This window comes from Pseudophryne corroboree, chromosome 3, assembly GCF_028390025.1.
Source record: "Pseudophryne corroboree isolate aPseCor3 chromosome 3, aPseCor3.hap2, whole genome shotgun sequence".
Taxonomy (NCBI): domain Eukaryota; kingdom Metazoa; phylum Chordata; class Amphibia; order Anura; family Myobatrachidae; genus Pseudophryne; species Pseudophryne corroboree.
Window position 1 is genome coordinate 166,824,007 of NC_086446.1, and position 25,520 is coordinate 166,849,526.

Genomic DNA, 25,520 nt, shown 5'->3' on the forward strand with positions numbered 1-25,520 from the left:
GGATCCTGGGAAAAATGGTAGCTTCCTACGAAGCGATTCCATTCGGCAGGTTTCATGCAAGAACCTTTCAGTGGGACCTGTTGGACAAGTGGTCCGGATCGCATCTTCAGATGCATCGTCTGATAACCCTGTCTCCAAGGACAAGGGTGTCTCTGCTGTGGTGGCTGCAGAGTGCTCATCTTCAAGAGGGCCGCAGATTCGGCATACAGGACTGGGTCCTGGTGACCACGGATGCCAGCCTTCGAGGCTGGGGAGCAGTCACACAGGGAAGAAACTTCCAAGGACTATGGTCAAGTCAGGAGACTTCCCTGCACATAAATATTCTGGAACTAAGGGCCATTTACAATGCCCTAAGTCAGGCAAAACCCCTGCTTCAAAACCAGCCGGTACTGATCCAGTCAGACAACATCACGGCAGTCGCCTATGTAAATCGACAGGGCGGCACAAGAAGCAGGACGGCGATGGCAGAAGCCACAAGGATTCTCCGATGGGCGGAAAATCACGTGTTAGCACTGTCAGCAGTGTTCATTCCGGGAGTGGACAACTGGGAAGCAGACTTCCTCAGCAGGCACGACCTCCACCCGGGAGAGTGGGGACTTCATCCAGAAGTCTTTCAAATGATTGTAAACCAGTGGGAAAAACCACAGGTGGACATGATGGCGTCCCGCCTAAACAAAAAGCTAGAAAAATATTGCGCCAGGTAAAGAGACCCGCAGGCGATAGCTGTGGACGCTCTGGTAACACCGTGGGTGTACCGATCGGTTTATGTGTTCCCTCCTCTTCCTCATACCAAAGGTACTGAGGATAATAAGGAGAAGAGGAGTAAGAACTATACTCATTGTTCCGGATTGGCCAAGAAGAGCGTGGTATCCGGAACTTCAAGAAATGTCAGAGGACCCATGGCCTCTACCGCTCAGACAGGACCTGCTGCAGCAGGGGCCCTGTCTGTTCCAAGACTTACCGCGGCTGCGTTTGACGGCATGGCGGTTGAACACCGGATCCTGAAGGAAAAGGGCATTCCGGAGGAAGTCATTCCTACGCTGATAAAAGCTAGGAAAGAAGTAACCGCGAACCATTACCACCGCATATGGCGAAAATATGTTGCGTGGTGTGAGGCCAGGAAGGCCCCAACGGAAGAATTTCAGCTGGGCCGGTTCCTGCACTTCCTACAGTCAGGGGTGACTATGGGCCTTAAATTGGGTTCCATTAAGGTCCAGATTTCGGCTCTATCGATTTTCTTCCAGAGAGAATTGGCTTCACTACCTGAAGTTCAGACTTTTGTTAAGGGAGTGCTGCATATTCAGCCCCCTTTTGTGCCTCCAGTGGCACCTTGGGATCTCAACGTGGTGTTGGATTTCCTAAAGTCACATTGGTTTGAGCCACTGAAAACCGTGGATTTAAAATATCTCACGTGGAAAGTGGTCATGTTGTTGGCCTTGGCTTCGGCCAGGCGGGTTTCAGAATTGGCTGCTTTGTCATGTAAAAGCCCTTCTCTGATTTTCCATATGGATAGGGCAGAATTGAGGACTCGTCCCCAGTTTCTCCCCAAAGTGGTATCAGCTTTTCATCTGAACCAACCTATCGTGGTGCCTGCGGCTACGAATGACTTGGAGGCTTCCAAGTTGTTGGATGTAGTCGGGGCCCTAAAAATTTATGTTTCCAGGACAGCTGGAGTCAGGAAGACTGACTCGCTTTTTATCCTGTATACGCCCAACAAGTTGGGTGCACCTGCTTCTAAGCAGACTATTGCTCGCTGGATCTGTAGTACGATTCAGCTTGCACATTCTGCGGCTGGACTGCCGCATCGTAAATCGGTAAAAGCCCATTCCACAAGGAAAGTGGGCTCTTCTTGGGCGGCTGCCCGAGGGGTCTCGGCTCTTCAACTTTGCCGAGCTGCTACTTGGTCAGGGGCAAACACGTTTGCTAAATTCTACAAATTTGATACCCTGGCTGAGGAGGACCTTGAGTTCTCTCATTCGGTGCTGCAGAGTCATCCGCACTCTCCCGCCCGTTTGGGAGCTTTGGTATAATCCCCATGGTCCTTACGGAGTCCCCAGCATCCACTTAGGTCGTTAGAGAAAATAAGAATTTATTCACCGGTAATTCTATTTCTCATAGTCCGTAGTGGATGCTGGGCGCCCATCCCAAGTGCGGATTGTCTGCAATACTTGTATATAGTTATTGCTTAACTAAAGGGTTATTGTTGAGCTATCTGTTGAGAGGCTCAGTTGTTATGCTGTTAACTGGGTGTTGTATCACGAGTTATACGGTGTGATTGGTGTGGCTGGTATGAGTCTTACCCGGGATTCAAAATACTTCCTAATTGTGTCAGCTCTTCCGGGCACAGTATCCTAACTGAGGTCTGGAGGAGGGTCTTAGTGGGAGGAGCCAGTGCACACCAGTAGTCTAAAAGCTTTCTTTGTAGTTGTGCCCAGTCTCCTGCGGAGCCGCTAATCCCCATGGTCCTTATGGAGTCCCCAGCATCCACTACGGACTATGAGAAATAGAATTACCGGTGAGTAAATTCTTATTTTTTCCCAGCGATAGCGACCTGGCGGGGACGCGCATTGCTATCGCTGCCTGTGTACACACGGAGCGATATGCACTAACTTTCTGAGCGATTTTGACTATATAGTCAAAATCGCTCTGCTATATCGCTCCGTGTGTATGCACCTTTAGATGTTGCAATTATAGATTTTGTTGCTACAGTAAGTGGCCAGCTTTTTTACCATGTTTGTTTATCAGGTAAGAAGGCTTCTGAAGAGACTGCAGACACTGTGGATTTTCCAAAGAGATCAACCCCAGCACAAGGTGAGATGCATGACACTCTAGTTAAGAATTGTTTCTTACATGATTGTGATCTGTAAATTAAAGTTCTTTGTCATATTACAGTATCTGGGAGTCACTGGAAACCATGAGATGTAGAGGGTGCTATTCAAGGACAAGGAGTGGACACATTTTTCCCTTTTTTTTTTTTTTGTCTTAACTGCGTATTTAGCAGCAATGCTTCTGCATTGTTTTTGTGGATTTCTGATGTGAACTCTGCTGAAGGGGTGGTAGGAACTTTTCTCTGCTTTCCTCCCACTGCGTATGCCCTTCAGCTGTGGTGTTTCCCAGAGAGGAGGGCCACGGCCCTTTCTCCCTGGCCCTATTTGAATGCTGAAAAAGACAAAAGCCAAGGGAGCTCCTGTCGTACTGGTGGCTCCAAACTGGCCAAAAGTGGTTGTGGTACGCCGACATCCCATCAGCATGGCGGCGGATCATCCTTAGCAGCTGCCATTCCGCCCAGGTCTTATCACTCAGGGCTTTTTTTTCCCTCCAGAGTTAGCTCAGTTGGCTTAAGGGCCTCTGACCAGGTCATTGAGACCATGATAAAAGCCAGAAAGCTATCTCCACCTGCAAATTACCACTGTGTTGGGTAGGCTTATTCCCAGGTGGATAAAGAAAAGTAGACTGCATACAAGTACAAACTTGCACTTGTGCCTGCTCCTCTATAGCCCATGGTTTCCAGTGTTCACCAGGATTAAAAGAAACTTATTTAACTGTGTTTTAACTTCGTACCAAAAATCCTGTTTTACTAATCTTATGTTATGCCAGCATATTCTGTTGCGCTTTGCAATTGGAAACAAAACAGTAATAAAACAAAACTGGGTAATCGACAGACAGAGGTAAGAGGTCCCTGCTTACAATCTGTGTAAAGTAGTGATGGCACATAGGTCAGTGACCTCATCTTCTGCTGTTTTTTGTAGCGGTGATCAATAACATTAACCTTGCAGTAGACACTGATGATTCTGTCCATGGATGGTGGGGGGGAAACATGGTGGCTGTAGAGTGAGAATTGTTCTCAGGACATCCTGTGAAGACAAGTGACCTCACATCTGGGACTTCTGGGCAATGCGTTTTACCACAGCAAGAATACAGCTATTGATATGGAAATCTTCACAGATGTGGGCTTCAGTTATTAAAGAAAAATAAAATAAAGGCCTAAGTGTACAATATAAAGTGATACTAGATCATCAGAATTATGAAACCATTATTGCGTTCTGTTAGATTGCTTTAAATTTTTTGTTAAATGCAGCGAGTGTCTGTGAAACCCTAAACGGTTACCAGATGAAATAAAGTGGTAAAATGTGCATTTCATTCTCTGAATGCTGTAGCTCGTGTATGTTTTACAGTTCATGTGAGCTCTTTCTTCTCTGCAGGTTATGAACTCCTTTTCCAGCCAGAGTTAGTACGTCTCTATGTTTCTCTCGTCAAGCTCTCACACACACCTGCAGTCCTGGAAGCAGCAGCTGGTGCCATTCAAAACCTATGTGCTGGATCCTGGATTGTGAGTGGACTTGAGTTTTCAATGCTTCTCTGCGTGACTGCTCGTGTGTTTTTCTGACTATATGTAGGCATTTGCTCACACTGTATAATAAAAGCACGCCTGCCCACACTTATTTTGCTATATGATATATAACCCCTATTCTGCAGTGTTAGCCGTGAGATGCTGAAGAATGTTGACTCTGCTACCTCACAGCCATAGCCGATAATTGAATACCTAAAATGTTTGGTTTATAAAGCACAGGGCGTAGTTGTCAGTTGTGATCATGAATAGTATCAAGCAGGAATGACTGTGGCATGAGCGCTTTAAAATGACAGTGAATTTATTGTTTGCTTCTCGATTTGGTGCATAAAAAAAATCTGATTTTAGTATTGGTTTTCACATGTGACACAGAATTGCTTCCCGCATTCGGTTATTTATGAATTGGGGAAATATCTATCTAAAGGCCCGTACACACTGGTCGATATATCGGCCGTTCTCTTGAACGGCCGATATATCGCGGGACCATCGGCCAGTGTGTACAGCCGATAAGTCTGTGAACTCCGTCGTTCACAGACGTATCGCATCGGTCGCGCAGCACAGCCGACGGCCAATATATCTACCGATATATTGGCGCGTTGCTGTGTGTGTACGGGGCGGTCGGACGACCGCCCGTACACATGCTGCAGCGGCCGGCGGTGATTGACAGCTGAACTGGGCGGGCGTGTGTTCACGCCCGCCCAGTTCATGACGTCAGTCCCCGACGGATCGGGCAGTGTATATGCACAGCACACTGCCCGATCCGTCCATAGATATATCTGCAGATCAATTGATCTGCAGATATATCTATTAGTGTGTACCCACCTTTAGACTTCAAACCAATCTTGACAATACACAGCTAAGATCTATATTTAGCCTTTGATTTCAAAGAACCTTGAATCACTCACATAAATACTGTTGAAGGATAAATATAAACTACTGATTATATTTTTGCTTCTAGCTTGTGACTGACTGTGACGCTAACAGATGTATGTGTCTACATAAAGTATCTGCTGCCTGTGATTGTATACCTGTGAGTGAGTGGTGGCATTTTTATTATTGTTAGATTGTGTTAAGAAATCTTCCATCATATATTTTCCAGTTTTCCTTAACCATACACAATCCTTCTTTGTTCTTGAGATTGTTGCCAGTGTAATTGGTGTGTGTTGTTGTTTTTTTTAACTGTGCTTCCTGTTATGCTGTTGTCAATGTGCTTGCACAATGTTTGACGCCATGTGGTGTGCGCTCTCGCAGTATGGCCGCTGTATTCGTGCTGCTGTCCGTCAGGAGAAAGGTCTCTCGTCACTTGCTGATCATCTGAACCATGAGAGTGAGCGTGTTGTACGCGCCGTTTGTGGAGCACTACGCAACCTTTGTGGAGACAGCCGGAACAGAGAGCTGATTGGTGAGGCAGTGGGCTTGTGGAGGTCGTAGAGGGGACTGACTCATTCCTAGGAGTTGGGATGAGTAGAAATACGAACAGTATTATGGGATATGGCTTTATTGATTATGTTTAATGTTTGATATCCTCTCCTCTTCAGGTAAGCATGCTCTAAACAGTTTAGTGGCGCGTCTACCCTCCACTGGTCAGTCTCAAACGGTTTCAGAGGATACAACAGTGTCTGTACTCGGCACTATTCAGGAAGTAATCACTGGGAACTTAGAGGCAGCCAAGAAACTGCGGGAGAGCCAAGGAATTGAGAGACTTGTACTCATCAACAAGGGAGGGTGAGTGTGGTGGTATCACAATATAGACGCTATTGCTATAGTATGATTATTGCCAGCATTTTTATTTAATAGTGATGGTCTTGTCCACATAAACCATTGAAAAGGGGAATTTAAAAATGAGAAGCGATATATAATTTGTTTTCATATCTGCATTTATATGTATCTTATATCCCTTTTTTTGGTGTATCTGGTTTATAGGTCAATGGTAGTAAGGTTGTCGGACAATAGGTTGACCCCAAATGGTCAATTGCATTAGGTCAACAGGTACAAAAAGTCCACAGGTTGAAAAGGTGAAATTACTTTTGTCGACACTAGTTTCATTTATTTATTTCAACTTTTTCATCCTTTACCATACATGTGTACTACAATTGGGAATAGCAACTTGTGGCAGAGCGAAGCGGTATACTAATGGGGGGGGGGGGGGGGGTTTCTTAGGGGGGAAAAAATAAATTAAAAAAACAAACAAATAAAAAAACAAAGTGTCGACCACTTGGAGTCGACCTATTGACTGTAGACCTTTTTTAATGTAGATCTGTTGAACCTCATTCCCCTTTTATTATGCATGTCCTGTCATCCTGTTGCCAGATCAAGACCTTAAACATGAATAACAGTAATAAACGGTTGTTATAATATAGCATCTCCTTCTATCCTTTTTATTACTACAGTTAGCTGGTGTTCTCAAAAGTTCATTTTCAATGATATGGTATTTAGCGGACTCTGTTGATATCTCGAAATACAGTTAGTGATAACTTGACCTGTAACTTGGCACCTATAAACATTTGTTTGAGGGAGTAGTGTTTCATACTATTTGCCAGGGATGTGCGGTGAGGTAAATGACTCAGTAGGCACTGGTTAGCACCAGAGCCAGATTTACACACAATTTATGAGCCGAAGGGTACATCTGGGCATTATACACAGGTGCAGCAGTATATACAGCTGGAAATTTGGTGAGCTGTGATCAGAGATGTGCAGAAAAGGTGCCTCACCTGTCATAGACTTTTTACTCCAGTTTTAACTACAAAAATTATTAGAATAACACGAAGATATTTATAATGTGTTTTGTAGTTTTTTTTTTTATTTTTTATACTTTATATAGTCAAAAGTCTGGCGTATACTTTAGTATGACAGGTAAGGCTCTGCCTTACCCCACTGCATGCCACTGCTATGTGCCCCCATAAAAGTTACTGCCTGGTTATCGGCTTGATCACTAGATAATGTACCCTACATTACAGAAATACCATGGAGTCCAGGAATGTGAGAAGACCTCCCACCTCCAAGTTTCTATTAATATGAAGGCATCTTAAAATACAATACAAATGGGAGTCTTCTCTTTCAATTGTTGTGGCTACTTAGTACTTTATTCTTTAATAATCACCTGAAAATATCACTGTACCCTACGAAATAAAGGAAAGCATAAGATTTCCATAGATGAGTGAGTACACTAAATGGGCCCATCTATAAATACATGTGCTGGCACCCTTGGCTGAAAAGGGAGTCCCATCTTTCAAACAATATGCTCCCCAAGTAACTATCTGGTGGCTGGGTGTGATCACAAGACAACTGCACCCAACAGTTAATGTCATTTTCCACAGAAGGGGAGGGAGGATCTAATGGCCATATGTACCCCCATTTTATCTTAACAAGGAAGATGAAACAGAATCTCTTTATTTCATGCAGTGGGTTTACTATTTTATAATTTAAGTGGTATGCCTGGTCTGGCTGCCATTGATTTCTACATATTGTGTTTGTTAAAACTAAATAAAAAATAATGCAAGTGCAGATAAAAGCAAGACTGTATGCGCATGTGTTTGGAACGATGGAATAATTACAAAGTTTGTGTGTGTGGCTATTTACTGATAAAGGTATCAGAACACACAGTGCTTAGCAGATTGCTGCTAAGCCACACACCAGTCATAATGCTGAAGCTGAAAGTGGCTGTAATGGGCAAGTGAGTGTCCGAACTGGACCATGGCGCAGTGTAAGAAGTTGGTCTGGTCTGATGAATCATGTTATCGTTTACTTGGGTAAGGAACCTGATGCACTATGGGAAGAAGGCAAGATGGTGGAGGCTGTGTGATGCTCTGGGTAATGTCTGGATGGGAAACTTGGGTCCTGGCATACATGTGGATTTTACTTTGACATGTACCACCTAACTAAACGTATTGCAGACCAAGTACACCTCTTCATGGCAACTGTATTCTCTGATAGCAGTGGTCTCTTTCAGCAAGATAGTGTCCCCTGCAAACATTGTTCAGGAATATATTTGACTTGGCCTCCAAATTCCCCAGATCTCAATCAGAGACACTACCTTGCAACTTATAGGACGTAATAGAACGGCTTCTAACATGTTTGTGCCAGATACCACATGAAACTTTTTTGTTTGTTTTAAAAGGAGCAAAAAGACTTACTAAGAATTGCGAACTCTTTTGAAATGTCATTTTTGTGGGTACTGGTATAAAAACATTCCGAATATTGATATTAGAATGGGATCAGCACAGAAGTGGCAAAATGGGCTCAGCGGAGCCTTCATTGCAGTTAGCATTTGATACGGGTTATGAAAACATAAGTAGGGCACAAGGGCAAACACTTGGCTTTATATATTACATGAGCTTAACCTGCATTTGGTGTATGTAACATTAGAACGATATTAAGATGTGACACTTTAGAACTGTGCTTGTTAAATATTTTTATTAGTAAAGGGCTATCAAGGTACATTTAATCAGCAATTTTAACAAGTATTTGTGAGACACCGGTAATTTGACATCAGTTTTTCATTATGTAAGACTTACTGGCCTATTTAGTGTCACTGTTGTTGCCACTTTGTTATACAAAGTAGTCATGGTTTGAATTTTTAGTACCATGGATATCATTCATAACATCCTTGCTATATACAGTGGTGTTTGTGAACCCTTCAGAATTTTCTATATTTCTGCTGAAAATTTGGCCTGAAAATACCTACAAGTCAAAAAAATTAGACGCACTCATTTGTTTTTATTGAGGAACATGATCCAATATCGCATATCTGAGTGTAAAAGTACATGAACATTTAGTGTCAGCAGATATTTTGAAGGTGAAATTAGAGTAAGGTATTTTCAATCATGGGTTGACACTTGGGTGTGAGAGGACAATCTGCCTTTTTAAAAGAATAGGCATCTATCAAACTCTGATGTTCACAACACATGTTTGTGGAAGTGTATCATGCCATGAACAAAGGACGTTTCTGAGGACCTCAGAAGAAGAGTTGCTGGTGCTCATCAGACTGCAAAAGGTTACAAAACCATTTGTAAAGACTTTGGACTCCATCAATTAACAGTCAGACACATTGTATATAAATAATGGAAATACCAGACCATTATTACCCTCCCCAGAAGTGAACGACCACACCAAGAGCATAGTTCATAGTCTGCAAGGTCACAAATGAACCCAAGATAACCTCTAAGCAACTGTTAGCCAATGCCTTTTCTCACATTAGCTAATGTTAATGTTCAGGAGTCCGCCATCAGGAGGACACAGAACAATAATGGTGTGCATGGCAGGATTGCAAGGAGAAAACTGCTGCTCTCCGAAAAGAACATTGCTGCCTGTCTGCATTTTGCTACAGATCATTTGGACAAGCCAGAAGGCTATTGTAATAATGACAGATAAGAATGGGGGGGGGGGGTTGGGGTGGAAGGTAGGTATCCGATTGGATTGTCAGAAGCTATCCAGTTAGCCCCGATGCGGTACGCTCCTCCACCTGATGCCGGCACTTATCAGGGATTATGCTTCACGTGCCTCAGGCCTACGATAAGTGCCATGATAATACATAGGTACGCTGCATTTTGCAGGACCAAAATGGATAGCTGGATAAAAAGACACACCAGTTTTTTTGTGCCCGCGTCACTATCACGGTTAATTGGATACCCCTACAATGTGAAGGGAAACAATAACACTGCATTCCAGCATAAAACCTCATACCATCTGTATTGGTATCATGGTTTGGGCCTGTTTTGCTGTATCTGGCCCAGGACGACTTGCCATTATTGAGACAATGAAGTCTGAATTATACCAGAATATTCTAAAGGAAAATGTCCGGACATCTGTTCATGATCTGCATCTCAAGAGAACTTGGGTCATGCAGCAAGACAAAGACCCAAAGCACACAAGTCATTCGACCAAAGAATGGTTAAAGAAGAATACATTTTAAGTTTTGGAATGGCCAAGTCAAAGTCCTGACCTTAATCCAATGGAAATGTTGTGGAAGGGCTTGAAGCGAGGAGTTCATGGGAGGAAACCCACCAACATTACAAAGTTGAAGCTGTTTAGTACGGATGAATGGGGTAAAATTCCCCCAAGCTGATGTCCTGTTATATGCAGCTATTTCTGCACAGTATACCAGATACTGAAAGCAAAAGAACACATACTTTTTCAACTCGCAGATATGTGATATTGAATAACTTTCCTCAATAAAAAAAAATTAGCACATCTAATGGTTTTATCTCATGTGTTTTGATTTGGTTCTCTCGATCTACTTTTAGTACTTGTGTAAAAATCTGAGGTAGTTTTAGGCCAAATTTCTGCAGAAATATAGAAAATTCTTAAATGTTCATAAACTTTGAAGCACCACTGTATATGCTTGTACACTTTGTATCTGTGATCCTCCTTGATAAGGCAGCCTGAGATGTTAGAATATTTAAAATGTGATCGATCCCATGAACTTTGACAAATGTTTGTACAGTAAATGTTACTAAATTTTATGTTGAACCAATTTCAAGGCTCAGAGGTGAGTCAGTGTAAGTCAGTAAGTGTTTCCAGTGTTGACATTGTACAGTCAAAATAAGTCATCATTTTAAATTTGGATACCCAGTTTAACTGATATTCTACTTCTTGCACAGTGGCTTGTCTGATCGAGAGATGCGTGCGGCTGGCCTTTGCCTTCAGACTGTATGGGGTTTTAAAGAGCTCCGGAGACCACTGGAAAAAGAGGGATGGAAAAAAACTGACTTCCAGGTATGTGCATCTCTAATGCACTGCTTTTCATTTGGGCAGAGGGTTGTGTAAACTGCATTTAACAAGCAACTGCTATTTATGTCATGTGTTTTTGTTTTCTTTTGTGGAGGAACAAACTGGATTTTGAGAGTGAACTCTGTTCTTTCAGAGTGAAATCAAGTAGGGATGATTAGCATCTGTGCTAGTGTTTGGGTGTGCTGGTTAACTAAGTTTTGTACTCTTGCTTTGCTTATTAATAAACTATTTTGAATCATTTTATGGAAAACCTATTTTGCACTTCAGGAAGTTGACAGTCTTTATAGTAAAACTTGTGGAACACTGGTCACCATTACACCTTTTCTGTGGATCTGTCTTTTTCTAAACGTCTCACCAGCTCTGTCATGCTTAGTGTGTGTCAGGGAAGTAAATAGCCACTGGCTAGTACCAGAGACAGATTTGCATGCAATATTTGTGCCCAAAGGTGCATGTGGGCATTATACACAGGTGCAGCAGTATATTATTATTATTATCAGTTATTTATATAGCACACATATATTCCACAGCGCTTAACAGTGACGATTGAGCCATTCACATCAGTCAACAGTGGAGCTTACAATCTGTATTTCCTACCACATGTACACGCACACACATTCATGTAGGGTTAATTTTGTTGAGATCCATTTAACCTACCAGTATATCATTGGATTGCGGGAGGAAACCGGAGTACCCGGAGGAAACCCACACAAGTATGGGGAGAATATACACACTCCACACAGTTAGGGCCATGGTGGGAATGGAACCCATGACCTCAGTGCTGTAAGGCAATAATGCTAACCATTACACCATCCGTATATGTACTTTTTTGTTGAGTTTTGTTCACAGATGTGTGGAAAAGATAGGCAGGGGAAGGCACTGCCTCACCTGTCATAGACTTTTTACTCCAGAGTTTTGACTATAACAAGGAGTAGAATAATACAAAGATATTTCTCTTAATATTCGTGTTTTTCATATTCCATAGTCAAAACTTTAGTGTATACGTTAGTTTGACGGGAAAGGCTCTGCCTCACCTCACGTCACTGGTGTGTGTAGTGTTAACCTTTTATAAATATAGATGCTGCATATCTGTAATGGGCAGGCTATAATGATGCTGCCCTATATACCCCAGTACTGGCATGTGTAATCTCACCAGTCCCGCACAGCTCCCGGACAGTCTGTGGGTAGAGGACACAGGAGCCACCAACAGGAGGGTTCTGGGCATGGCCTCTGCGGGTTGTGGGAGGGACAAACACAGGACTCCGTCCCTCCATTGGCACTCTGTGTGTATGTGTATATGTATGTGTGTGTATATACATACACCTATATACATATAGCAGCTGAACCGGTTATCTGCCGCCTCCTCATCTGCATAATCTGCAGCCCCAGCACTGACACCACCTCCTCCCAGTCACTGCACTGCTCACCCGACACAGGGTCTCGCCTCTTCCTGCCAGACTGATTCACCTTCTCCTCCCGCCAATAAGTGGCCGCACGTGTCCTCGTTGCCTCCGCTCTGAGTGCTGAGGGGCCGGCTCGTGGTCCCTGCATTAGTTTCCTGGTTACTGCTGCTACTTGTTGCCGAGTCCTGGGATGGCAAGTAACCTAGGGTTGCAGCGCAGTATATAGAGGAGGGGGTGCAGAATATGTGGTATATGCCGGGAGCAGTATATGGAGGAGGGGGTGCCCAGTAGATAAGGGGCACTATATGGAGGGGTATGGGGGCAGTATATGGAAGTGGATGGGGTGCAGTATATGGTGGGTGGTGCAGTGTACATAGGGGAGTGTGTGTGCGTCCGTGTCTCACACAGGTGACTATATTGAAAAAATCTGCATCTCTCTCCACTGTCCCTGTCTGCCCCTACCACTCCACATTTTCCCCAGTCCCTATCTAACCCGACTCCTCCCCCCTCTCTCCACAGTCCTTATCTGCCTCTACCCCCACTCTCTCCCCACCCCCCTCTCTCCGTATACAGCAAGTGTGACACAGATCAGTATTATTAATATTAGCAGCAGCAGGTTTTGGAGGCTGTAAAATCTCCCTGCAGTTTAAATTTTTTGTTTGGGCTATGTCCGCTTACTCAAAGGTTTCATTTGGTCTATGTGGCGGCCTCTAGTGGTCGCCAGCGCACATAACAGAGGTGAAGAACTGACTTGGCTTTTATAATATAGGAGAGATGTATATTTAGATGTGGTGGGGGAGAGGGGGGGCTTGTGTGGGTGCAGAGTACCTTTTCAGATGTAAGAAGAATAGTATGCTTGGCAGGGCAGGAGTTTGACAGTGTTTTGTCACAAGCTCCTGATATGTTGGACCTTTTTTCTCTAACGTCCTAGAGGATGCTGGGACTCCGTAAGGACCATGGGGATAGACGGGCTCCGCAGGAGACATGGGCACTTTAAGAAAGACTTTGGATCTGGGTGTGCACTGGCTCCTCCCTCTATGCCCCTCCTCCAGACCTTCGTTTGATACTGTGCCCAGTGGAGACTGGGTGCTTTCAGGGAGCTCTCCTGAGTTTCCTGTAAAAGAAAGTATTTTAGTTAGGTTTTTTATTTTCAGGGAGCCTGCTGGCAACAGACTCCCTGCATCGAGGGACTGAGGAGAGAGAAACAGACCCACTTCTCTGAGTTTCAGGGCTCTGTTTCTTAGGCTACTGGACACCATTAGCTCCAGAGGGATCGGTACGCAGTTCTCACCCTCGCCGTCCGTCCCAGAGCCGCGCCGCCGTCGTCCTCGCAGAGCCGGAAGAAAGAAGCTGGGTGAGTATGTGCGAAAAAGACTTCAAGCGGTCTTCTGCCGCCTTTGATCTTCATAGAGGTAACGCACAGCAGTGAAGCTGTGCGCCGTTGCTCCCATTCACCTCACACATCGGTCACTGTAAGGGTGCAGGGCGCAGGGGGGGGGGGGGGGCGCCCGGGATCCGGACTGAAAGTCGACAGTAACTAGGTTGACAATGTCTAGGTCGACCACTATTGGTCGACAGTAACTAGGTCGACAAGGTGTCTAGGTCGACAGGGTTTTTAGGTCGACATGTTCTAGGTCGAAAGGTCTAAAGGTCGACATGAGTTTTTCACAATTTTTTTCTTTTTTTGAACCTTTTCATACTTAACGATCCACGTGGACTACGATTGGAACGGTAATCTGTGCCGAGCGAAGCGGTAGCGGAGCGAAGGCACCATGCCCGAAGTATGGCAAGCGAAGCGAGCCATGCGAGGGGACGCGGTGCACTATTTGGGGTTCCCGGTCACTCTACGAAGAAAACGACACCAAAATAACATTAAAAACTCATGTCCACCTTTTGACCTGTCGACCTAGAACATGTCGACCTAAAGACCCTGTCGACCTAGACACCCTGTCGACCTAGTTACTGTCGACCAACAGTGGTCGACCTAGACATTGTCGACCTAGTTACTGTCGACTTTCAATACCACACCCGGGCGCCCTGGGCAGCAATATAAACCTCTCCTGTGGCAAATATATACATATACATGTACAGCTGGGCACTGTACATGTATATAAAGAGCCCCCGCCATGTTAAGAATTTTGAGCGGGACAGAAGCCCACCGCCGAGGGGGCGGGGCTTCTCCCTCAGCACTCACCAGCGCCATTTTTCTCTACAGCACCGCTGAGAGGAAGCTCCCCGGACTCTCCCCTGCTTGGTACACGGTGAAAGAGGGTTTTAAAGTAGAGGGGGGACACATAATTGGCGCGTATACATACTTAAAAAGCGCTACTGGGTGAACATTCTGTGTTTTTTCCTGGGTCATATAGCGCTGGGATGTGTGCTGGCATACTCTCTCTCCAAAGGGCCTGGTGGGGAACCTGTCTTCAGAAAAGAGCTTCCCTGTATGTGTGTGGGGTGTCGGTACGCGTGTGTCGACATGTATGAGGTTGAAGGCTCACCTAAGGAGGAGGGGGAGTGTATGAATGTAAGGTCTCCGTCGGCAGCGCCGACACCTGACTGGATGGATATGTGGAATGTTTTAAGTGCTAATGTTAATTTATTGCTCAAAAGATTGGACAAAGCTGAAGCTAGGGTACAGTCAGGGAGTCAACCCATGTCTGTCCCAATGTCGCCGAGACCTTCGGGGTCTCAGAAGCGCCCACTATCCCAAATAGTTGACACAGATACCGACACGGATTCAGACTCCAGTGTCGACTACGATGATGCAAAATTACAGCCAAAAGTGGCTAAATGTATTCGATATATGATCATTGCAATAAAAGATGTTTTGCATATCATAGAGGAACCCCCTGTCCCTGACACGAGGGTACACATGTATAAAGGAAAGAAACCTGAGGTCACCTTTCCCTCCTCATATGAGCTGAACAAATTATGCAAAAAAGCGTGGGAAACTCCAGACAAAAAACTGCAGATTCCCAAAAAGATTCTTATAGCGTATCCTTTCCCGCCAAAGGACAGAATACGGTGGGAATCCTTCCCTAGGGTAGACAAGGCTTTGACACGCTTATCAAGAAAGATAGCGCTCCCATCCCAAGATACGGCTACCCTCAAGGATCCTGCTGACCGCAAGCAGGAGGTTACCTTGAAGTCCATTTACACACATTGTGGTACGTTACTCAGACTGGCAATTGCGTCGGCCAGGGTTTGTAGTGCTGTAACAGCATGGACGGATTCCTTATCTGCGGATATTGAGACCCTTGATAAGGATACCATTTTAATGACCCTAGGGCATATAAAAGAGGCTGTCTTATATATGAGGGATGCTCAAAGAGACATTAGTTTACTGGGTTCCAGGATAAACGCTATGTCTAATTCTGCTAGGCGAGTCTTATGGACCCGACCGTGGACAGGTGATGCCGACTCAAAGAGGCATATGGAGGTTTTGCCTTACAAGGGGGAGGAATTGTTTGGAGAGGGCCTCTCGGACCGGTAAATCGGTAAATCGAATTTTTTGCCTTTTACTCCCTCACAATCTAAGAAAGCGCCTCATTATCAAATGCAGTCCTTTCGTTCTAATAAAAGCAAGAGAGTACGTGGGTCGTCCTTTCTTTCCAGAGGTAAGGGCAGAGGGAAAAAGCTGCACAACACAGCTAGTTCCCAGGAACAGAAGTCCTCCCCGGCCTCTGCAAAATCCACCGCATGACGCTGGGGCTCCCCTGAGGGAGTCCGCCCCAGTGGGGGCACGTCTTCGACTTTTCAGCCACATCTGGGTTCACTCACAAGTGGATCCCCTGGGCAATAGAAATTGTTTCCCAGGGATACAAGCTGGAATTCGAAGAGGTGCCTCCTCGCCGTTTTTCAAATCGACCCTACCGGCTTCTCCCCTGGAAAGGGAGATAGTGTTACAGGCGATTCAAAAATTGTGTCTTCAGCAGGTGGTGGTTGAGGTTCCCCTGCTTCAAAGAGGGAAGGGGTTCTACTCAACTCTGTTTGTGGTCCCGAAACCGGACGGTTCGGTCAGACCCATTTTGAATTTAAAATCCCTGAATCTTTACTTTAAAACGGTTCAATTTCAAGATGGAATCGCTCAGAGCGGTCATCGCCAGCCTGGAAGGGGGGGATTTTATGGTATCTCTGGACATAAAGGATGCATACCTGCATGTTCCCATATATCCTCCTCATCAGGCGTACCTGAGATTTGCGGTACAGGATTGTCATTACCAATTTCAGACGTTGCCGTTTGGACTTTCCACGGGCCCGAGAATTTTTACCAAGGTAATGGCGGAAATGATGGTGCTCCTGCGCAAGCAGGGTGTCACAATTATCCCATACTTGGACGATCTCCTCATAAAAGCGAGATCACGGGAGAAGTTGCTGAGCAGTGTATCACTTTCACTGAAGGTGTTACAGCGACACGGCTGGATTCTCAATATTCCAAAGTCGCAGCTGAATCCTACGACTCGTCTGCCCTTCTTGGGCATGATTCTGGACACAGACCAGAAAAGGGGTTTTCTTCCGATAGAAAATGCACAGGAACTCATGACGCTAGTCAAGAACCTGTTGAAGCCAAAACAAGTATAAGTACATCATTGCACTCAAGTCCTGGGAAAAATGGTGGTGACATACGAAGCCATCCCCTTCGGCAGGTTCCATGCAAGGACCTTCCAATGGGACCTATTGGACAAATGGTCCGGGTCACATCTGCAAATGCATCAGCGGATCTCCCTGTCTCCCAGGGCCAGGGTATCTCTCCTGTGGTAGCTGCAGAGTGCTCACCTTCTAGAGGGTCGCAGGTTCGGCATGCAGGACTGGATCCTGGTGACCACGGACACGAGCCTCCGAGGTTGGGGAGCAGTCACACAGGGAAGAAATTTCCAAGGCCTTTGGTCAAGTCAAGAGGCTTGTCTTCACATCAACATCCTGGAACTAAGGGCCATATACAACGCCCTACGTCAAGCGGAGACCTTACTTCGCGACCGACCAGTTCTGATCCAGTCAGACAACGTCACTGCAGTAGCTCATGTAAACCGCCAAGGCGGCACAAGGAGCAGAGTGGCAATGGCGGAGGCCACCAGAATCCTTCGCTGGGCGGAGAATCATGTAAGCGCACTGTCAGCAGTGTTCATTCCAGGAGTGGACAACTGAGAAGCAGACTTCCTCAGCAGACACGACCTGCATCCGGGAGAGTGGGGATTTCATCAGGAAGTCTTTGCACAGACTGCAAGTCGGTGGGGACTGCCCCAAATAGACATGATGGCGTCCCATCTAAACAAAAAGCTACAAAGGTATTGCTCCAGGTCAAGAGACCCTCAGGCGGTAGCTGTGGACGCCCTAGTGACACCGTGGGTGTTCCAGTCGGTCTATGCGTTTCCTCCTCTTCCTCTCATACCCAAGGTGTTGAGAATAATAATAAAAACAGGAGTGAGAACAATACTCATTGTTCCGGATTGGCCACAGAAGATCCGTGGCCTCTTCCTCTAAGACAGGACCTGTTGCAATAGGGTCCCTGTCTGTTCGAAGACTTACCGCGGCTGCGTTTGACGGCATGGCGGTTGAACTCCGGATCGTACCGGAAAAAGGTATTCCGGATGAGGTCATTCCAACGCTAATAAAGGCTAGGAAGGACGTGACATCTAAACATTATCACCGAATATGGAGAAAATATGTTTCTTGGTGTGAGGCTAGGAATGCTCCTACGGTGGAACTCCATCTAGGCCGTTTTCTTCACTTTCTACAAACTGGAGTGAATTTGGGCCTAAAATTAGGCTCTATTAAAGTTTCAGATTTCAGCCTTATCCATTTTCTTTCGAAAGGAATTGGCATCTCTGCCTGAAGTACAGACTTTTGTGAAGGGAGTACTGCATATTCAGCCTCCTTTTGTACCTCCGGTGGCACCTTGGGACCTTAACGTGGTGTTAAGTTTTCTTAAGTCACATTGGTTTGAACCACTTAAAACAGTGGAGTTGAAATATCTCACTTGGAAGGTGGTCATGTTGTTAGCCTTGGCTTCGGCTAGGCGAGTTTCGGAATTAGCAGCTTTATCGCATAAAAGCCCCTATCTGGTTTTCCATATGGATAGAGCGGAATTGCGGACCCGTCCTCAATTCCTACCTAAGGTGGTCTCATCCTTTCATATGAACCAACCTATTGTCGTGCCTGTGGCTACACGTGACTTGGAGGATTCAGAGTCCCTTGATGTGGTCAGGGCTTTGAAAATTTACGTGGCCAGAACGGCTAGGATCAGAAAAACAGAAGCACTGTTTGTTCTGTATGCAGCCAACAAAGTTGGCGGTCCTGCTTCTAAGCAGACTATTGCTCGCTGGATCTGTAACACGATTCAGCAGGCGCATTCTACGGCAGGATTGCCGTTAACAAAATCAGTTAAGGCCCATTCCACTAGGAAGGTGGGCTCGTCTTGGGCGGCTGCCCGAGGGGTCTCGGCACTACAGCTGTGCCGAGCTGCTACTTGGTCGGGGTCAAACACCTTTGCAAAGTTCTATAAGTTTGATACCCTGGCTGAGGAGGACCTCCTGTTTGCTCAATCGGTGCTGCAGAGTCATCCGCACTCTCCCGCCCGTTTGGGAGCTTTGGTATAATCCCCATGGTCCTTACAGAGTCCCAGCATCCTCTAGGACGTTAGAGAAAATAAGATTTTAAACCTACCGGTAAATCTTTTTCTCGTAGTCCGTAGAGGATGCTGGGCGCCCGTCCCAAGTGCGGACTACTTCTGCAAGACTTGTAATATAGTTATTGCTTTCATAAGGGTTATGTTATAGTTTTGTCGGTTTTGCACCGATGATATGTTGTTTTTTCATACTGTTAACTAGATGGTATATCACAAGTTATACGGTGTGATTGGTGTGGCTGGTATGAATCTTGCCCTTAGATTAACAAAAATCCTTTCCTCGTACTGTCCGTCTCCTTTGGGCACAGTTTCTCTAACTGAGGTCTGGAGGAGGGGCAAAGAGGGAGGAGCCAGTGCACACCCAGATCCAAAGTCTTTCTTAAAGTGCCCATGTCTCCTGCGGAGCCCGTCTATCCCCATGGTCCTTACGGAGTCCCAGCATCCTCTACGGACTATGAGAAAAAGATTTACCGGTAGGTTTAAAATCTTATTTTCTTTATTTGCTTTAGGCATAGTGGTTCTTCATATGTTTTTCGTCCTCCCATTACTTGTTAATAAATGTAATTTATCCTGTGTGTAAATGTTTTTTTCTATATTTTTTTTTAATTTATTTATTTTTTGAAGGTGTCCTTTCCAGGCACAAAGAGAGCTCAGGGCTTTGATGATAGCACTCTCCCTCTAATGGACCGAAACCAAAAGAATGGTAAATGTTTAAGAACTGAATACAAAAATTAAAACTTTTTTTGCAGTGAGCATAAATGTAAAATGTGTGTTTAGTCTTACCCATACTGGTTCCCTTCCTCTGACGCCACTTCTTTTGCAACTCTTTCCTATGAGTACTCTCCCCGTTTACACCCCCAGTAACTGCCAAGGTGGTGGAGTTGGTTTCAGCTCTCCTTGTTGCACATTAAGCGTAATTTGCTGCTCTACCATAAACAACTTAACACCCACTTTAAAGGGAAAGTTGACATCCTCTGCAAAAATATGCACACTTTAATCCATTCACCTAGTTTTCTCTCCTGTAATGGAATCTGAGGTCTTCATACTACTTTCCTCTTCCTCCTTTGACTTTGCTTTAAGGAACTTGACTCACCTTCAAGCTGTTCCTCTCTTGAAATTTTTTTCCTGTCCACCTTCATACTGTAACTCTTTTGTTCCCCTTTGCATCCAAATTTTTTAATAAGTTTCTTGCTAAAAAGACATGCGTTCTAAATCTATCAATTCCTATTTAGCCAATTGTATACTAGTATATCCATGTTCATTCCAGTCTCAGATTTCCATTGTTGAATCACATTTAAATAATATGTAGAACAATTAATGCCATAGTCCTCAAGGCACCCCAATGCTCCGGGTTTTAAAGATATGCATTACTCAGCACAGATGGTTAAATAAAATTGCCTGAGGTACCAAGTAAGTCACCTGTGGCCAAGCATTGATATACTTAAAACCTGTACCTTTAGGGTGCCTTGAATACCATGTTAGCGGACCTCTGCCATATCCTAAATGTATAGCACGGCACTTTTTTTCTTTTTCTTTTTTTTTCTTTTAAATTGAATATACTTAAAATTGTATAAATTTTTATGCTGAAATGGTTCTGTACTTATGGGTCCTGGTCTGTCAGTAACCATACAAAGTTGTAATATTTTTTTTTTTTTTTTTGCAAATAGAACTTATTAAAGGATTTTCACAAATATGAACAGCATATAATATGAATTGAAGAAGGCAGTTTTTACAAAGTAATGTAGTACAAGCATAGCTACAAATAAATCAAGAGCACACAAGTCTGCGTCTGTATGAGAGAGTCCTTATCGCACTAACACTAGAAACAGATCAAAATATAGCAATCTGCAGTACTTCAACTAGTTAAGTAAACAAAGTTGTAATGTCAACAAATATGAATACATTGCCTCCTGGGCATAATGGATAAAATTACAGGAAAGGTCAATACCTTTTTATAACAGATATTGTAGAAAGTCGTGTTAACCATAAATGGAATGTGTACAGTTTTCTGTTAATTATGTGGTCTGACCAAAAATAAAATTTTGTTTTCAATTCAGTGCACAATACTAATGAATCAACTAATAGATCATTCTTTTAATTGATTGAAAACTTAAAAATTGCACAATTCATATAATGCTCTGCAGTATGTGTGTGTGTGTGTGTATGCATACATACATACATACATACATACATACATACATACATACATACATATCATTTCTGCAGCAGGTTACATTAGTTTCCACGGGGAAACATCGGGTTATAGAGTAGATCTTGATCCAGAGACACCAACAGGCTTAATCTTTAGGCTATCCCAGGATGCACTGGGGCCTCATCTAACCCCGCCTCCAGGCACTGTGAGCTCCGTTTCAGTTGGTGTCTGCAGCAGCAGGTCACTTAACAGGAGGGCTGCACTGGGCAGCCCTGAAAAAGCTTTTTCTGTCAGAAAATTTCTTCAAAACTGGGCTGTCAGCGCTGTATGTCATGGTGACACTTCAGTGCTGCAGCTCCATCACCTCCCAAGAGACGTCGCATACTCCCGCGGCCGGTTCCCGGGTACTTGCGGCGGAGACGCTCCAGCTTTAGGCACATGGTCTGTCGCTCTCCTGGTTCACGTGGCTGCTTCGGAGAGGTGGTGAGAGGGTCCCCCAAGCCGGTCCACCATTAAATTGCGTTCTGTCTGCGACCTGGCATGGACACTGTCACCGAGCAGGGACCCCACTAGACCACCAGGGCAATAGAGCACAGGTCGCGTGTACTAACGCCCCATTTAATAAGGCTCGCTAGTACATGGGCTAGAAGTCCAGCATAGGGGAGCCGTCGCTTAACCTGTAGCCTCTCCCCGATCCAGGGTGCCATCTACTGCAGATTCCCACCCAGGAGCTGCCTCACACTCTCCCTCACTCCCTGACTGAGACGCTGGGCACCATTTTCTAAGCATAGTTGCGGCTTGTCTCTGGGACTGCAGGGCAAGGTCTCACTTGTAAAGCCGCCTGTATACAGCGCTGTGACTTTACAAATACTTGAGTATTCTACATGTCTTTATACAGACAGCGTTAGTTAAGAAAGTGTTCCTATTACAGTATATATTGTATGAGTATTCTGATATATACCTCCGATCTAGGACCATGTTGTGTTATCTGTACATATACTAGTCCAGTGCAGTTTTATTGACATAATTATCTGCATTGCCTGTGACTGTGTGCCTGTATCTGCTGTGTGGTTTAACTTTCAGTATTTCCCAGATATATCGATCTCCATATTCTGTACCCCAAGGGACTAGGTGCATCAAGGTTATATATATATATATATATATATATATATATATATATATATATATATATATATATATATATATATATATATATATATATATTATACTGCGTCACAGTATTTACCCATTACGTGTATTCTACTGTGCACTCAGTCACAATACCAGATTTAATCGCTGGTGTTGTGTACTGTGTCTGCAGTCACATACTTAAAGATTTATTTGCAGGTACTGTACTCTGTCTGGCTTTATCATACTAAGTTGTTCTTTTGTTGCATTTGTGTACAATGTCTAACAAGAAGGGCAGTAAGTCAGTGGACGCTCTTGCATTATGCAGAGCATGTGCCAAAGATTTACCAGAGGGTAAAGCTGTGTATGATGTGTACTATAAGTCCTACATCTCCCAGTGAGTCCGCAGCTCCTGTAACCTATCAGGAGCCACCCTGGGCTGCGTTCACAAACCTACTGGGTACTTTGGTGGAACGCCTTATGGGACAGTCTGTGCCATTACAGCCGCAAATTGTCCCTATGGTTAATCCGCCTTAGGCAGAAAATTTGTCTAACCATTTTCAGCAATTAAATCATTCCTTGGTCAGGCAAAAATCTACTCCAGGTCACTCTTGTCTTTGGGTAATCTAAGCCGGCTGCTTCCTCCTCACAATCCACTAATCTCTCCGATGTTTCATTTGAAGAGGAGAGGGAGCATACTGTCCTGTCAGATACTGAATCAGATGTTTCTGACGAGGATTCTCCATTGCAAATTGATGTCCCTGCCATTGTGGTTGCTATTAAGCAAATCTTACAAATCACTAATGATGAGGATTCCACTGATATGTTTAAATGGCAGAAGGTGGTTAAAAATCTATTAACCCATTCTGACCATTTGGTGACGTCAGGCAGGAGCCCTGGTCTAATCCAGGGAAGAAATTCCCTCTGTATAAATGGGCCTTTGCTCGCTATCCTCTCCCTGCAGAGTTATGTAACAAGCGGGAAATTTCACCGCCGGTGGATTCTCATGACACCCACCTAGTGGTGTCATGAACTGTACCTTTCACCACTGTCGCTTCACTGAAGGAACCGACAGATAAGCATGTGGAGGGATGCCTGAAATCTATTTACTCCCTTACAGGTGCTGTACATAGACCCACTATTGTTGCCTCTTGGGCTGCAAAAGGAATTGAAGCATGGGTTCAGGCATTAGAGGAAGAGCTGCCCGAGGATATATCTGACAATGCCATACAATACCTGTCTCGTATTACCACCACGGCCTGTTACATTCGGGAGGTGTCCTCTGAGGCAAGTGTGTTGGCAGCCAAGGCATCGACTACGTCTGTCCTGGCTTGCCGTATTTTGTGGTTGAGGTCATGGAAGGTGGACCTAGACTCCAAAAAGACCTTGGAGGTACTCCCCTTTAAGGTGGACATTTTGTTTGGGGAAGACCTAAATAAAATTGTGTCTGAATTGGCGGCTGCTAAGACTGCCTTTCTCCAAAATACTAATTCTTCTGCACAGAAGGCTAAAGGTACCACTTTTCATTCCTTTCGGTCTCAAGGGAAAGCAAAAGGTCAGGCATACCCAAGACAATCTCTTGCTCCTAAAACCACTAAGCAGGGTGGCCCGTCAGCCTGCTTCTGGGGGTCACCAGGGTGGGAGGCCGACTTCTGCAGTTCACCCAGATCTGGTTAAATACCACTTCAGACACATGGGTACGGGAAGTTGTATCTCACGGGTACGCAGTCTCCTTAAAAAGACGTCCCCCTTGCCAGATTTGCACCACGGTTCTCCCTTCGAATCTGTTAAAGGCGCAAGCTCTACAAAAGGTTGTGGGTTCCCTCCTGAATACAGGAGTGGTAGTGCCGGTTCCTCAGGCCTAGAGAGGCAGAGGTTACTACTCGACCCTGTTTCTAGTTCTGAAACCCAATGGGTCTTTCTGGCCTATACTCAACTTCAAATCACTGAACAAGGTTGTGAGAGTGTCCAAGTTCCTTATGAAAACACTGCTCTCAATTGTACTGGCTATGGAACCCTGAGACTATATGGTAACCCTGGATCTACAAGATGCATACCTGCATATACCTATTGCCATGTTGCATTAGCATTATCTGCGGTTTGCTATTGGCAACCTCCACTATCCGTTCCAGGCTCTACCATTTGGACTGGCTATGGCTCCTCGATCTTCACCAAGGTCATGGCTGTAATGATGGCCTATCTCTATCGCCTGGGAGTCGGGATCCTGCCGTATCTGGATGACTTGTTGATTCTGGCAAACTCCCATGATGTCCTCCTCAGTCATTTGTAACAGACGGTAAGCTTCCTACAAGCCCACGGATGGGTCATCAATTGGAAGAAATCCTCGCTGGTCCCAGCTCAGAGCATGGTACACCTGGGGGTACTTCTGGATACACACGGTCAACGACTGTTTCTGTCTCCAGGAAAAGTCCTCATACTTCAAGACATGAGATGCTTCCTTTGTCACCCCAGAGTGTCAATACACTCGGCGATGCAAGTACTTGGCCTGATGGTGTCGGCATTTTTTTTTAAATTCAATAAGTTTTTATTGGTTTTTACAATGTTTTAACATTTAAACATTGCCTAGGGCAAACATAACATACATACATCAACTAGACTGAAACACTTGAACAAGTAACAACAACATGCTTACGGTATATCATAGAGAGCATAGTGTGATGTGGTATTAACTATCCCATTCAGCGTCTTAAATAGCAATAGAGCAGTGGTGACCCAGATTTCCTATATATTAAACACACATTGTGTTATCCTTTGTCACGATATTATCATGTCTTTTAGTCCGGCCGACCACGGGCCGCTTACCCCAGAGATCCCACACATAGACCACTCATATCGGGCAGTAAAATAAATCTAGGGTTCAGCAGTATTCATCCTTGAAGCGAAATAGCGAGAGCTCATCCACTTTCCCCATATAGCAATAAACTTTTTTTCCGCATTCCTGGCCAGATATACGAATTTTTCATGTGCAACAGTTGTATTAACCAGAGCAATCCAGGATTGTGGCGCTGGGGCTTCATTAGCCATCCATAGTCTGGCTATGCAAACCTTGGCCAGAGCACTGAGGTTTATAACATAGCGTCGACTGGGCGGGTCTAGAGTTTCCTCATCTATAGTTGC

At 44.8% G+C, this 25,520-nt stretch overlaps 1 protein-coding gene across 6 annotated transcripts in view; it reads left to right on the forward strand.

Annotated features, from left to right (window-relative positions):
• Window positions 1-25,520, forward strand: part of LOC135055015 (catenin delta-1-like) — a 259,589-nt gene that overhangs the window by 207,508 nt on the left and 26,561 nt on the right. For all 6 annotated transcript variants that reach the window (XM_063958563.1, XM_063958564.1, XM_063958562.1 and 3 more), the window contains 6 exons: window positions 2,746-2,811; window positions 4,203-4,330; window positions 5,600-5,750; window positions 5,887-6,073; window positions 10,948-11,062; window positions 19,727-19,805. In XM_063958563.1, the coding sequence (XP_063814633.1) occupies window positions 2,746-2,811; window positions 4,203-4,330; window positions 5,600-5,750; window positions 5,887-6,073; window positions 10,948-11,062; window positions 19,727-19,805 (726 nt within the window). The remainder of the gene's footprint in view (window positions 1-2,745; window positions 2,812-4,202; window positions 4,331-5,599; window positions 5,751-5,886; window positions 6,074-10,947; window positions 11,063-19,726; window positions 19,806-25,520) is intronic.